Below are 16,122 nucleotides of genomic sequence, written 5' to 3'. Positions count from 1 at the left end.
TGTCATTCCTTCTTCACCGACTCCGTCCACACCTTTGGGGACCCCTGGACCCGCTGGGGCTGGACCCCGGCAGTGCAGTCCCTGGTTGGGCTCAGAGCAGGGCCGATTGGGGAGCTGGGGCGCTGCCCCGTCATACACAGAGCAGGGCTGATCGGGAGGTTGCGATGCCACCCTCAGTCACGCTCAGGGTAGGGCCGATTGGGGGGTTGGGGCACCACCCCGTCACACTCAAGGCAGGGTCTATGGGGAGGTGGCGCCACCCCCTGTCATGCACAGAGCAGGGCCCATCAGGGGGTTGGGGAGCTCCCCCCGTCACGCACAGAGCAGGGCAGATAAGGGGGTTGGGGCGGCACCGTCTATCACCCACAGAGCAGGGCCGATCAGGGGGTTGGGGCGCCGCCACTCTCACACTCAGGGCAGGGCAGATGGGGAGGTTATGGCTCTACCCCGTCACACACAGAGCAGGGCCTGTGGGGGGTGGGGGGGTTGGGGCACCGCACCCTGTCACAGACAGAGCAGGGCCGATCAGGGGGTTGGGGCACCACACCCTGTTACACAGAGCTGCAGGGCGATCAGGGGGTTGGGGAGCTCCCCCCTATCAGGCACAGAGCAGGGCTGATCAGGGGGTTGGGGCGCCATCCCGTCATGAACAGAGCAGGGAGGATAGGGAGGGCACAGAGCCACAGGGCAATCAGGGGGTTTGGGCCCTGCCCCTTGTCACACTGATCCCGGTGCCGGGAGGCCTCTCAGCTCTGCTGATCCTGGAGCTGGGAGGCCTCGCGGCTCCACTGATCCCAGTGCTGGGAGGCATATTACCCTTTTACTATATAGGATAGAGGCCTGGTGCATGGGTGGGGGCCGGCTGGTTTGCCCTGAAGGGTGTCCTGGATCAGGGTGGGGGTCCCCACTGGGGTGCCTGGCCAGCCTGGGTGAGGGGATGATGGCTGTTTGCAGCTGGTCACACACCCTTCAGGGTGGGGGTCCCCACTGGGGTGCCTGGCCAGTCTGGGTGAGGGGCTGAGGGCTGTTTTCAGGCTGGTGGGTGACTCAAGCTCCCAACTGCTCCTTTTTTTCTTTTTTTATTCTGGGCCAGCTTTAGCTCTGGCTCCAGCTCTGAAGCCTCTGTTGCTGAAAGCAGGTATCTGGTTTGTTTGGGTTCTGTAGTCGAAACACTGTATCAACTCCAGCTCTGAGATCCTGGCTGGCTGAAAGCAGGTTTCTGGGGTTTTGTTTAGCTTCTATATTTGTAACAATGTTTCAAACTGCAAGCTCAGAGGCCGGCAAGGCAAGCGGGGAATGTTGGTTTCCTCCCTCACTGAAGCAAGCAAGCCTCATGTTAGCTTCAAGCTGCCTGGCTGCCGGCCGCCATCTTGGCTGGCAGTTAATTTGCACATCTCGCTGACTAGCCAATGGGAAGGGTAGCGGACATATGCTAATTACCATGTTTCTCTTTTATTAGATAGGATTATCACAGTTGTTACTCTTTTTCCCCCCCATAGCTCTCCTCCACCCGGTTCCCACCCCACCTTCTGCCCTTACCCCTGCCACTGTCCTCAGTCCACTCCCTTTCTATGCCTGTGATTCTATTATATTCACCAGTTTATTCTTTTCATCAAGTTATTTATCTTCTTAAAGGATACCTTTAAGCATTTCATATAATACTGGTTTGGTGGTGATGGACTCCTTTAGCTTTATCTTATCTGTGAAGCGCTTTATCTGACCTTCAATTCTGAATGATAGCTTTGCTGGGTAAAGTAATCTTGGTTGTAGGTTCTTGTTATTCATCACTTTGAATATTTCTTGCCACTCCCTTCTGGCCAGCATAGTTTCTGTTGAGAAATCAGCTGACAGTTGTATTGGTACTCCCTTGTAGGTAACTGACTGTTTTTCTCTTGCTGCTTTTAAAATTCTCTCTTTGTCTTTTGCTCTTGGCATTTTAATTATGATGTGTCTTGGTGTGGTCCCCTTTGGATTCCTTTTGTTTGGGGTTCTCTGAGCATCCTGGACTTGTAAGTCTATTTCTTTCACCAGGTAGGGGAAGTTTTCTGTCATTATTTCTTCAAATAGGTTTTCAATATCTTGCTCTCTCTGTTCTTCTGGCACTCCTATAATTCAGATGTTGGTATGCTTGAAGTTGTCCCAGAGGCTCCTTACACTATCTTGATATTTTTGGATACTTTTTTCTTTTTGTTTTTCCGGTTGAGTGTTTTTTGCTTCTTCGTATTTCAAATCTTTGACTTGATTCTTGGGATCCTCCAGTCTGCTGTTGGGTCTCTGTATAATATTTTTTATTTCAGTCAGTGTATGCTTAATTTCTAGTTGGTCCTTTTTCATATCCTTGAGGGTCTCACGAAATTTATCAGCGGTTTCTAGAAAATTCTTGAAAAACCTTATAACCATGGTTTTGAACTCTATATCCAGTAGTTTGCTTTCCTCCATTTCTGTCATTTGTGACCTGTTTCTTTGTCTCCGCATTTTTTATGCTTCCCTGTGTTGGTAGAGTGGCTTTCTGTACTAGGTGTCCTATAGGGCCCAGTGGCTCTGCCTCCCCAATTACCTGAGGTGGACACTCTTGGTACACCCCTTTGTGGGCTTTGTGCACAGTCTTGTTGTAGTTAAGCCTTGATTGTTGTAGGTATCACTGGGAGGAATTGACCTCCAGGCCAATTGGCTGTGAGAATCAGCTGTGTCTACAGTGGGAGAACTTCTGTGCTGGAGACACCCTTATGGGGCAAGACTTATTTCAGTGGGGCTTTGGTGCTCACTGAGTCTTCCCCGAGTATGTCCCTTATGGATCTGAGGAGTTGTAATCTGGATGGTCCACTCTGACCACTGGGTATACTGGCTCTTGGATTTCTAAGGAGGCGCTAATTTAGCATTTGCCTGAGGCTACCCAGTAGGAGCTATGGAGGGACCTGCAGGTTCCTCTTCTTTGTTTGGAGTTTGGAGGTGCCCAGATGAGGCCCAGCTGTGAAGCAATGCAAGCTGCTGTGGGGCCTTGGGCCTTCTTTTTGGATGTTCTGGGTCTCTCTGATCCAGCTGCAGTTAGTTAGGTAATTTTAGATTGCAAAGGGCCAGGGCATTCATATGCAAAAGCCTCTGCGCACAGCTTGGGTGGGGCAGGGTCTCAGGGAATCAACAGGGTGGAGCAAACAGCTATGGCTGATCCTCAGCCCTGCCCTAAGAGGACCCGGGTCTCACTGTTCCACAGTAATCGTTGCAAGCGCCTCTGAGAGAAAGCCCCCCTCGAGTTCTCCCTGATGCCAGACATTCCAGTTTCTCCCTGTATGAGTCTGGGTCTCCAGAGATTCGCCCGGAACTGGCGTTCAGAGCAGTTGGGAGCCTGTGTCGCCCTCTCGATTGAAAAAGACAGTCGCGTCCTCAGTTGCCAGCCCTTTTCACGTGCCCCTCCATACTTCTGCACTTTAATTCCACACCGCACCTCCTCTGAGTCTCAGTGTGCTTCTCTCCCTCCTTCTAGTTTTAGAGTTTCCACTCAGCCAGCCTTCCTGTGGTTCTGGATGATGTCCACTCTGTCTTTTAGTTGTTTTTTTTGAAGTGGTTGTGCGAGGCAGCAATCTCCGGTGTTTACCTATGCTGCCATCTTGGTTCAAGAGAGCTGCATACAAGTTCTTTATTTGATCTCTTCCCACCCACCACCACCTTCCCTCTGAGATTCATCAGTCTGTTCCATGCTTCTATGTCTCTGGATCTATTTTGTTCATCAGTTTATTTTGTTCATTAGATTCCACATATGAATGAGATCATGTGATACTTGTCTTTCTCCTGTGTATTTGAAATGAATATACATACACCTAGTGTATTATTTATTCCACAAGTTGAACATACACATAAAACCTTTCACCAGTTTACCAAAATCTTCAACGTGGTCCGTAAGTCCTTGCATAGTCTGATCCCTGCCCAGTTTTTCCAACCCCATCTCCTACCTTGCACTCTCTCCTGTCTGCATCCTAGCCTTCATAGCCTTCTTGCAGTTTCCTAAAAATTCTAAGCTCTCTTCTGACACAGGACTTCGTGCATGCTTTTCCCTTTGCCTGAAATACTCTGCTTTCCACCAGCCTCACCCAGTGCCTAGTTAGCTCTTAGAGATCAAAGGGCATTTCCTTGGGAAGGCTTTCCTAATTTCCCTGGTATATACCCTCACAGCATCATTTAGCTCTCATTCATAGTAAGAGCTGTATAATTGTGAGCAAGTTGCTTACGTTCTCCATGCCTCAGTCTATAAGAGGGGCATAAATGTAACTATCTCACAAGGCTATTGTACAGATTACATATGTAATGTACTTGATGCTATGCTTGGTAAACAGTCAGCACTCAATAGTTTTAAAAAGTTACCCATAGAACTGAGTCCTTAGAAAGGCATTTTTCTCTCCAGTAGACAGGAGACAAGAGAAAAAGAAGAAAGGGATGGATATAGGTTTTTAGATCTAGCGGCAGCAAGCTGAGGTAGTTTCTACCTGATGGCATTGGTTTTTCCAGTGAAATGGGGTGTGGTCTGGTGAGTGAGTGAGGAGGACCTATCTGGGTGTGGATTGGGGATGGGGATAGGGAGTTGGTGGTTGGAAACCTGAAGAAAATTGAGAAAATTATTTTAAAGACTAAGAGAACTTTCTGGGATATTCAGGATAAATTTATAGCATCATCAATCTAAGAGGCTGTAGATATTTTCTCCAAAGGTATCAAGAAGCCGGATGCAGACAGATAACTGGGAATTCAGAAAGGGTCAGCGTTTCCTAGGCAGGCATGATGAAAGGACAAGAAGCAAGGGCATTCAAGGTCTTGACCGGGCCTTGATTGAAATCATGGACTATGGATTCTGGGCTAGAGAGAAAAGGAAGTGAAGACAGAGAAAATACACAAATAAAACTAAACAATGGGGAAAGTAGAATGTCCTAAAAGTCTCAATTAGGTTGAAGAACAAATATAGTGGGAATAACTGGGCAAGCAGCCTTAAGAGCTGAAGATTGGGGCCGGAAGGGATGTCGTGATATCTCACTTAGTAAATTTCAGAGTCCCTGCAGTTTATGGTGATGAGGTACAGGGCATGACAGAGGGCATGTACAGCAAAGTAGAGTGGGATAGGTCATTAGAAATGAAGGAATCAAGAAAATGAGGCCCTTGCCAGGAAGCTCAGTTGGTTAGAGTGCCATCCCCATACACCAAGGTTTGATCCCCAGTCAGGGCACATATAAGAATCAACGAACTGAATGCACAAATAAGGGGATCAACAAACTGATGTTTCTTTCTCTGTCTCTCTCTCTAAAAAGTAATCAATAAGTTAAAAATTAAAATAAAAATTAGAAGAAACTGAGAAGCTAAGGGTTTGGAGAGATTTTCCTCACAGATACTGAAGTCACTTAAAACGGCAGGACTTGGTGTTCAGAGAGGGGCTGTGAGCTGCATGCCTAAATCTTTAACAAGTGAGGAGTGCTGTCTGGGAGGACTGCAGCCCACAATGTCATGAGGAGATTTTGGGGTGCATGAATAGGAAAAGCAGTTCTGAAATCTGACTGAGCCCTTTTTGTTATAGACAGTCACTCTCATTTCTGTCCATGGTTTAGGTGGCTCTCATTTCTCACACTTACTTTCCAAATCACAGATGGGCTTCCAAGGATCTTCCACTTTGCTCCAGGATTTTTCCCCTGAGCACTAAATATTTCAACAAATGCACCTCCCTAGAAAGAAAAAATGAAGTATTTACATTACAGTGAAAGACAATGCTACGGAGAAGATACTACCCATCACATAGCCTACAACCACTGTTCAGGCTTCTGTCAGGTAAGCAGATCTGGGAGAAAACATGATCCTACTTTATACCTAGATTGTATCTAGCAACAGCAGCTCTGATTTGAGTCACCTCTCATTAATAGAAATTTTAAGAAAATTTTTAAAGCAGGATAAACATTAAATGAATTGTGCCATACAACCTTATGATATCTTAGTGTAAGGTTCAGTTATTTGACATGTATAGATCATGCTTACAGAACATGCTATTCAACCCAGACTAATAAATTCTGATAATTATCTTTTTAGTCATACTGGCCTGAGCTCCAATATCAGCTTTGCCATCTATTAACTACCTGACCTTGGAGTTACTTAACTTCTTGATTCTTCACCTGTAAAATGGATTGTCGGATTACACAGGATAGTAAATATAAACAATCAAGTACAACACCTTGCACATAGCAAGGCTCAATAGTGCCAGTAATAACTGTTCAAAAAAAGGGCATGTGAATATTTTAGTCTGGTCGATAAAAAAGTTTGGGAGTGAAGAAGAGAATGATTCTTATTTCGAGCATTTCTGTAAATCTTTTTATATCGGGTGGGCAAAAGTAGGTTTATAGTTGTTCATATGGAAAATAATATAAAATTAATAAAATACAAGAATAAATTATTTTGCATACTCACAACTATAAACCTATTTGTGCCCTACCCTGTATATTTAATACAAATTAGAGATTTTTTAAAAAATATATTTTATTGATTTTTTACAGAGAGGAAGGGAGAGGGACAGAGAGTTAGAAACATCAATGAGAGAGAAACATCGACCAGCTACCTCCTGCACATGTCCCACTGGGGATGTGCCCGCAACCAAGGTACACGCCCCTGACCAGAATCGAACCTGGGACCTTTCAGTCCGCAGGCTGACGCTCTATCCACTGAGCCAAACCGGTGCTGGCAAAATTAGAGATTTTTAAAATCTGTACAAGCCCCTGGCCAGGAGCTCAGTTGGTTAGAGTGTTGTCCAGATATGTCAAGGTTGTGGGTTTGATTCTTCATCAGGGTACACACAAGAATCAACCAATGAATGCATGAATGGGTTGAGCAACGAGTCGATGTTTCTCTCTCTCACTCTCTCGCCTTCTCTCTATATAAAAAAAAAAATCAACAAATAAAAAATTTTTTCTTAATCTGTACAAAAAAAAATAGAGAATCTTACCAATAGATATGCTGTGTGTTCCCTACTGTACACCTGAGAACATGGAAGGACATGCTTATGTAAAAACATCACACACGTTACTGAATTTCCATGTCCTTTTAATATAAAGGAGAGGAATTAAACAAGATGATTATCTCTGAAGAAGAGTTTATTGCAAGAAATTGAGAATATGAAATAAAGACTAAATATGGTTTTTCTTTTATGGACTGTATGAATAATAAGCAGCATATGAGCAAATCTGTCTGATTTTTGTAAAGAATTTCCAGCTTCTAATCTTTCTCAATTACATATTTTTGGTTTTGAGTTTTAACACATAATCACTTAAGACATTTAATTTCTTCTTCCTTAGGCATTTTATGTGCAAACTGTGTGTGGATAGAATTACTACAGCTTCTGGAGACAGGTCATATTTCACTATGAAATTTAAATGAGGCAGCTTTTACTTATTTAAGAAAAATCCTTATACCTTGATAAGATAGAAAAAACTGCCACTCCCCATTTCTTTTTCTCCTGTTATCCAAGTTTCCCACAGGGGTATGCTTTTTTTAAAAACACACACACACACACACACACACACACACACACACACACACACCACAATGTATTTTACCTATATTAAGCGAAACTCCCTAAAATCATTCTAATGATTGGAATAGAAGAAAACTGCAAAATACTCTTGGGGCACTCATAAGAAGGCAGGTAGTGTTTGCTGAAAAGGTAGAAGCAACAGAGAGTTGGAGACCAGTGGGGGACTGTCCTGGCACTGGGACCACACAGTAGGACTAGAATGGAAAACAGATTGTGAATAGAGTGCGACCTCTGGTAGGGGTCGGGAGGGGAGGGCTGGAGACCAGGGAGAAGGAAAAGCAGGAAGGGAGATGCCAGCGACGTGAGGAGAGCAGGTCAGGTACTGAGATGCTCGAGGATCCTCAGGGTGACAGGAAGACCCAGAATCAGTTTCTCCCGTTATCTTTGGACCACCTGCATCAGCATGAGCTGGAGGAGAGGGCTGGGGGGAGGCCGGGAGAGAACAGTTGTTACAAAGGTAAATTCACTGCCCCCTCTACAGAGATCTGATCCACTAGATCTGGGGTGAGGGTCAGGAACCCTGCAGTGTTTACAAGTGCTCCCTAAGCCACCGGTTCTCAACCTTGGCTGCGCATTAGAATCACCTGGGAATCTTTTTAAAATCCTGATTTCTGGGCCTCATCCTCCGGAAATTCTGTTTCTTTGTTATGGGGTGGGGCCGCAACATTAGTAACAAAGAAACAGAATTTCCGGAGGATGAGGCCCAGAAATCAGGATTTTAACAAGATTCCCAGGTGATTCTAATGTGCAGCCAAGGTTGGGAACCACTGCAAAAGCGATCCTTCTATACCCCAGCGTTTAAGAGAAACTGAACCCGTTTCGGAGAAAATAGCCTGTAGCCAAAGCTTCCTTGGTGTGACCCATTCACGGGCACATTCATTGATTCACTCTCTTCTAAACAGCTCGCTGCACAGTGTGCATCAGAAGTGGGTACCAAGGCGCATTTATGGGCCCCGATTCAGGGGTCTGGCTGGGGTTTAAGATCTGTATGTTAATTAGAATCTCTGGGATTCCAACACACCGTGAGAAGCTCTGCGCTGGAGACTGAACAGGGTCAGATCTTGCATCCAGACGTCAGTTGCTTTCTTTTTGGATCAAGACCGCTCATCCATTAATTTCTTCTTACCCCGAAAAAGACAATAATGGGAGGCGGGGGGAAGCTCGGCCCGCATCCCAACCGGCGCTACCTCGCCCCAGAGGAGAAAGCTGTATCGACAGGTTGGAGACAGTTTGGGGTTACCTGATACTCATTTTTGAACATTCCCGCAGGGGGGCCAGGGCTTGGGGGGCACGGAGTTCAGGGCTTCCAGACGGCTGACAGTCGGCGGCAGGGAAGGGCTTCGTGGTTGGCCCCCAATTCGGCCAGGGTCTTCCCGGCCGCGGGTCAGCTCCACCTTGCGCCCCCGACCCGCACCATCGCGGTCCCGCCTCCGGGGAGCCCGAGGTGGGAGGGCACAGCCGCCTGGGCGGGCCCTGGGCGTGATTGTGTGCGTAACCTAGAGACGGGGCGCCGGCGACCTACAGACAACCGCCCACTCGCCGGGAGAGGGAGGCGCGCTCCGCGGGCGCTCCGCCCGGCCGCCGCCGGGTCCGACCGGAAAAGGGCGCGGAGCGGCGCCAACGTTCCGGCCGCGCCCATTGGCTCTCACCAGGCGTCTGCGCGTTGCGCTGCCTGGGCTTCTAGCCAACGGGCACGTGAGGCTACGTGGTGACGTAAGCGTTACCCAGGCAACTGAGGGAGTCTCTGAGACTTCGTGGACCGCCTGGTCTGTGACGTGCGTCCTTCTTAGGTCACGGTCTGTGTCTGCGGAAAAAGCTTAAACTCAGCCGGGCTCTCCTGGAAACCTGTCCCCTGGGCTCTGTCTCTCCTCGTTGTAAACACTGATAACTGGTAGGTCGCTGAAGGAAAGAGGCATGGAGTCATGGAGCCCTCACGTGGCCTTTGGTTCGAAGCTTCCCAAACTTGGGATTCCGTGAGGCAACAAGAGGGTTTGGTAGCCCCTTCCATTGTTTTAGAAGGCCCCGGGAAGTGGGCGTATTTATTCAAGATGAGCACGTGTTAAAGAGCCAAGGGTTTTTGGTTTTTGTTTTTTTTTTTCCCCTCTCAAAATAATTACATTATTAAGCCAGGCTTTCTAAGTTTCACTCTTCGGTTACTTCATTTAGTTTCTGTGTCAGAACTGCTTTTACAAGGCAGACATTCTTGTCAGTTTTGGCCAAGCAACTGTGCCCAGAAGGTAAAATAGCTTGTCCAAGGTCACAGGGCCAGGAAGTAAGGGAACTCACTTCCGAGGCTGTACTCAAGGTCCAGTTAGGTGAGTGGCCTGGGGCTATTTATAATAATCAGCCTCCACTCCTGGAGCCGCTACAGGCCAGTAGCTCCCAGGTTCACACCCCCTGACGCCCGGGTTAGTTGAGAAGATTGAGGTTCAGAGTTGATTAGGAATTTCCCGAGGCTGCAATGTTGGCTTTATGTTATGGCTTAGTCTGATATCCTAATCCAGGAGTCCTCAAACTTTTTAAACGGGGCCAGTTCACTGTCCCTCAGACCGTTAGAGGGCCGGACTATAGTTTTAAAAAAAACTATGAACAAATTCCTATGCACACTGCACATATCTTATTTTGAAGTAAAAAAACAGAATGGGAACAAATACAATATTTGTATTTGCATGTGGCCCGCGGGCCGTAGTTTGAGGACCTCTGTCACCCAAAAGTCTCACATATGTGTTGTCCCTACCGTGTGCCAAGCACTGTGGGTCATGAACAGAGTACAAAAATGCTATCTGGACTCGTGCCTTAGCAGGACTAAGAAGAGCAGCCCAGGGACAAACTTACTTGAACACTTCCTCGAATACTAGATGCGGACAAGATAGAGGTACAATGTCCAGAATCCAGACTTCCCGACTGCTAGAGCTCGGACCTAGTTCAACAGCAGTTTTTGGCAAGGCTCTGTGCTGGGGGTTTAAGGAATTATGGTTAATACACACAGTCTCTGTCTTATAAACTTGTTATCTCATGGAGGGAATATCTATTCATTTAACAGCTAATTCTTAGGAATGCAATATATTCTAGACACGATGCTAAGAGCTGGGGCATAGAGGAGGCCCCCATCTTCTTGGAGCTTATATATTAATAGGGTGAGACACCGTGACAAGTGGATAAACAACTAATTACAACTTGAGATAAATGCCATGAATCCAGTGATAGGAAATAACATTTGAAGGGTATATTAGTTTCTTGTGACTGTTGTAACAGATTTCTACAAAGTGGGTGGCTTAAAACAACAGAAATTCACAGTTCTGGAGACCAGAAGTCCAAAATGAAGGTGTTAGCAGGGCGGCACTCCTTTTGGGGGCGTTAGAGGAGAACTTGCTCTTTGCCTCTTCCAGCGTCTGGTAGCTGTTGGCCTTCCGCGACCTGTGGCTGCATCTCTCCAATCTCTGCCTCAGTGGTCACACTGCCTGTTTGTTTTCTGGGTATGTCTTCTCCTCTGTGTGTCTTTTATAAGGACAGTTGTGATGGCATTTAGGGCCCACGTGGATAATTTCAGGCAATCTCCTTATTGCAGGATCTTTAACTTGAAAGATCTGCAAAAACACTTTTTCAAATAGGGAAACATTCACATGTCCCAGGGATAGATGTAGATATCATTGGGAGGGTTGTGGGAGGAGGATGTGTCATTTCTTGGTCTAACCCAAACATTGGCTTGCACTATAATAGAAATCAGCTTTTGATAAATGCTGTAAGAGAGACAAACAATACAGTGAGAGTACAGGAAGAATCTAGGAAACAAGGCTTTTAACAATCTACTTGGGTCTCTGAAATGGGTATTTTGACACCATAGCTGAAGAGAATCCTACAACTTTATCCCATGCCATTTTCTTTCTATCCCTTATCATTATCTGAATCTTATTTATTATCTGTCTTCAGCTATTAGAAGATAAATTCCATGACGGTAAGGACTTTTTCTGTGTCCATCATTATATCTCATCTCCTACAGTAATGTGTGGTATATAGTAGGAATGTTATAACAAATTTGTTGATTGAATTAAAGGCACCTTTGTCCTTTCAAACTCACCATCCAATACAGAACTTCTCCAAACCTGGGCCTTTTCCATTCTTCCCATTCTTATTAATACAGTAGTGTCTCCTCTTCCTCACTCTGTATGGTGGGCAGTTTCTAAAACGGCCTCCATGGAGCTCTGTCTTCTGGTATGCATGCCTCTGTGTAATCTCCCCTGTATGTGGACTGGACCTAGTGACACTTCTAATGAATACAAAATGGCAAGAGTCCTGAGATGTCATTTCTACGACTGATTTTCTTGCTGGCCTTCTTTCACCCACTTTGTCTGATTTCCCTCCCCTTCTCTGTCCTCACTCTGAAGGAAGCAAATTGATGTGTTGAGTGTAGCCCCTTGGACAGGAAGTAATGTTCTTTGAGGACTTGAGGCCTGTCAACAGGCACATTAGTCGGCTTGAAAATGTATCCTTTCCTAACCGTGCCTTGAAGTGACTGTGTCCCTGGTCAACACCTTGACGGCAGTCTTATGATAATCAGTGCCTGAGTCAGAGGCACTCAACTAATTGTACCCTGATTTCTGACCCACAGAAATTATATTCGTTGTAAGCTGGTAAGTTTTAAGGTAATTTTTTGACACAACAATAGCTAACTAACACACTTCCCGTACAAAATTCATCGCCCAAACCTATTCATTTTATCTAAATACTTTAAAAATCGATCTACCTTTCCTCCACTGTAGTTTATACAGGCATCCCTTGGAGGTATTGTGGTTTTGGTTCTAGATCACCACAATAAAGTGATACTTGCTTATGGAGGATCTTGACTTCAATTTGTAAAAAACGCAGTATTTGTGAAGCACAGTGAAATCTATGCCTGTATTCTGATTTACCTATGATTTCTCTTCCCTGAACTAATTTAATAGCCTCCTAATTCACACACCACGTCGGCCCTCTTCAAATCTATCGCAGTCATAGTCATCTTTATAGAACACAAATTCAATCATATTAGTCTCTTGCCTCTAACCTTTTCATGATTATAGAGCTTTTCTCTCTTTCCCTAGTTTCTTTGTACATTATTCAGTCCCCTTCATTTCAGTCCATTGAATTTTCTTTTAGTTCCTCATGTCTAACATGTTTGCTTTCACTGTAGGGCCTTTGTGCTGTTCTGCATGGATTACTTTTGCTTCCTTCTTTCTTTGGTTAAGACCTACTTGTCCTCTAGAGTTTAGATCAAGGGTCCCTTTCTCAAGGATGCCTTCTTTGATCTCTCTGACTTGATCAGGCCCCCCTATTTATAGGTTTCCATAGCATCTTAATACTTAGCATTACTGAAATAATAATGGAAATTTTATATGTATTTGTAATGTTGGCCATCTCTATTGGTCTATAGCAGTGATCAGCAAACTCATTAGTCAACAGAGCCAAATATCAACAGTACAACAATTGAAATTTCTTTTGAGAGCCAAATATTTTAAACTTAAACTATATAGGTAGGTACATTGTTATTAACTTAATTAGGGTACTCCTAAGGCTTAGGAAGAGCCACACTCAAGGGGCCAAAGAGCCGCATGTGGCTCGCGACTGCAGTTTGCCGACCACGGGTCTATATTGTTTGGTATACTAGTTCAACCTTGTACCTGCTATAACAAAATAGTAACTAAGTGAATGATTGAGGGAGAAGATGAAGGATGAATATAATCTTAAAAGTCAGCCATAGACTTTGGTGTTGAGAAAACAAGAAGAAAGCAATTGAAAATACATTAAGGTAAAAGGTGAATTAATCACTTTAATTTATTGATAGAAAAACTAGTTACAGAGTTGCAATGATTAATCACAGTATAGCAGTAAGTTTCATTACTCAGGTGCTTTTATTTTAATCACCTGTTTATTCAATTAAAGGCAGGAAGGATCCAGTAACATTTACTTAAACTACTTATTTCTTTGAGAAAAAATAATTGTCTAAGGCCCAGTCGTCCAAGAGTTAGGTCATTCCCTACTCTCATAACTCCTTACAAGTTTAGGACACTTACAGTTGGAGTTTTATTCAAGAGTGTGGGGTAAAGGCCTATTTAGGCAATGGGCAATTCTAAAGGCTGCCCAGCTCAGATAAAAATTGTTTTGTCTATGGTGCAAACTACCATTAACACTAACAGTGGTGGCTATACAGAAAATAAGAATGTGCACTATTTTAACAATATGAATTCAAAGCCAGAGATAGAAAGAGATCCAATGTTATTATATCAAACTAGAGGCCGGTGCACAAAAATTTGTGCACTCGGGGCGGAGGGGGGGTCCCTCAGCCCGGCCTGTGCCCTCTCGCAGTCTGGGACCCCTCGGGAGATAACGACCTGCTGGCTTAGGCCTGCTCCCGGGTGGCAGAGGGCAGGCCCAATCCCTAGGTGCAGCCCCTGGTCGTGCTCAGAGCAGGGCGGATTGGGAGGTTGCAGTGCCACCCTCAGTCATGCTCAGGATAGGGCCGATTGGGGGGTTAGGGCACTGTCCCCTGTCACACTCAAGGCAGGGTCGATGGGGAGGTTGTGGCGCCACCCCCTGTCACGCACACAGCAGGGCCCATCAGGGGGGTTGGGGCTCCATACCCTGTCACACACAGAGCAGGGCCCATCAGGGGGTTGAGGAGCTCCCCCCTGTCACTCACAGAGTAGGGCCGATAGGGGAGTTGGGGCACCGCCCCCTGTCACACACAGAGCAGGGCGGATCAGTGGGTTGGGGCGCCGCCACTGTCAGACTCAGGGCAGGGCCGATGGGGAGGTTATGGCTCTACCCTGTCACACACAGAGCAGGGCCCATGGCGGGGGCGGGGGGGTTGGGGTGCCGCCCCCTGTCACACACAGAGCAGGGCCGATCAGGGGGTTTGGGTGCTGCCCCCTGTCAGGCTGATCCCAGTGCCGGGAGGCCTCTCGGCTCTGCTGATCCCGGTGCTGGGAGGCATATTACCCTTTTACTATATAGGGCAGAGGCCTGGTGCACGGGTGGGTGCCGGCTGGTTTGCCCTGAAGGGTGTCCTGGATCAGGGTGGGGGTCCCCATTGGGGTGCCTGGCCAGCCTGGGTGAGGGGATGATGGCTGTTTGCAGCTGGTCACACACCCTTCAGGGTGGGGGTCCCCACTGGGGTTCCTGGCCAGCCTGGGTGAGGGGATGATGGCTGTTTGCAGCTGGTCACACACCCTTCAGGGTGGGGGTTCCCACTGGGGTTCCTGGCCAGCCTGGGTGAGGGGACGATGGCTGTTTGCAGCCAGTAACACACCCTTCAGGGTGGGGGTCCCCACTAGGGTGCCTGGCCAGTCTGGGTGAGGGGCTGAGGGCTGTTTTCAGGCTGGGGGTGACTGAAGTTCCCAACCGCTCCTTTTTTCCTTTTTTCTTTTTTTATTCTGGGCCAGCTTTAGCTTGAGGCTTGACTCCAGCTCTTAGGCCTCCGCTGCTGAAAGTAGGTTTCTGGCCTTTGCATACAATGTTGCGATCCTGCTGGCTGAAGTCTGGCGGTATTCGTTACAATGTTTCTTAAACTGCAGGCTCAGAGGCCTGCAGCCGCAGGCGGGGAACGTTGGTTTCCTCCGTCACTGAGGCAAGCAAGCCTCATGTTAGTTTCAAGCTGCCTGGCTGCCGGCTGCCATCTTGGCTGACAGTTAATTTGCATATCTCGCTGATTAGCCAATGAAAAGGGTAGCGGTAGTACGCCAATTACCATGTTTCTCTTTTATTAGTGTAGACTAGAGGCCTGGTGCACAGATTCACACACAGGTGGGGTCCCTTGGTGTGGCCTGTGGGGATTGAGACAAAAGCGGCAGTCCAACACCACCTGGCGCTCCTGCTCATCTTGGCTTTGCTGCTCTTGCCGTGGGCTCGTGCCCAGTCATTCCTGATGGAGAGAGGCTCACGGCATTTGCCAGCTGTGAGCCCTGCTCTGGCACTTGTCCAGAGGGTGCTGAGGGGGGTCAGGACGTGATCAGCCCTCCAGGGGGGCAGTGGGATGCCCTTGACAGCCTGGTATCTGGCTGTGTCCGGGTGATATTCACGCCGGTTGTCGGGAGCCACCTGGCAGCTGCTTTTATATCATTTCTTCCTTGCGGAGCATCTAGGGAGGGGAAGCAGCCACGGTGCCTGAGGCCGACTTCTAGGATTGTGCTGGCGGCAACAGTCCATTGGTGCCTGGCCCATTCTCGGAGATTGGACCTGCAGGACTATTGGGGGAGGGAGTGGCTGCAGCTGGGCTGGTGGGCCACCAGGATGGGTCAGTCAGCTGAACAGCACTCCCACTGTGGGAGCACACTGACCACCAGGGGGCAGCTCCTGCGTTGAGGGTCTGCCCCCTGTCAGTCAATGTGCATCATAGCGACTGGTCATTGGGTAGTTCGGTCACTTAGGCTTTTATATATGTAGACTAGAGGCCCGTTGCATGAAGAGATTCGTGCAATAGGCCTTCCCTTCTCCTGGCTGCTGGCACCGGTTTTCCTCCAGCACCCAGGGCCCAGGCCTTTGCTCCGGCTCCGGCTGGAGACTTCAGTTTTCACTCCGCCACTTCACGCCTACGTATG

General features: G+C 47.2%; 1 protein-coding gene across 7 annotated transcripts in view; it reads right to left on the bottom strand.

Annotated features, from left to right (window-relative positions):
• Positions 1-9,136, bottom strand: part of CFAP20DC (CFAP20 domain containing) — a 219,565-nt gene extending 210,429 nt beyond the window's left edge. For 5 of the 7 annotated variants that reach the window (XM_059663097.1, XM_059663098.1, XM_059663100.1 and 2 more), the window contains exons 1-2: positions 8,790-9,136; positions 5,607-5,696 (exon numbers count right to left, since the gene is read on the bottom strand). In XM_059663097.1, the coding sequence (XP_059519080.1) occupies positions 5,607-5,696; positions 8,790-8,810 (111 nt within the window). In that variant the 5' untranslated portion in view covers positions 8,811-9,136. Of the gene's footprint in view, positions 1-5,606; positions 5,697-8,789 lie in introns of those variants that run through there. The other 2 variants (XM_059663103.1, XM_059663102.1) reach the window with 1 other exon arrangement.
• Between the last annotated feature and the right edge of the window lie 6,986 nt (positions 9,137-16,122).

Source organism: Myotis daubentonii, chromosome 14 (assembly GCF_963259705.1).
Source record: "Myotis daubentonii chromosome 14, mMyoDau2.1, whole genome shotgun sequence".
Lineage (NCBI taxonomy): Eukaryota > Metazoa > Chordata > Mammalia > Chiroptera > Vespertilionidae > Myotis > Myotis daubentonii.
The sequence above is the reverse complement of the archived record's forward strand: the minus strand, read 5'-3'. Positions and strand labels throughout refer to the sequence as shown.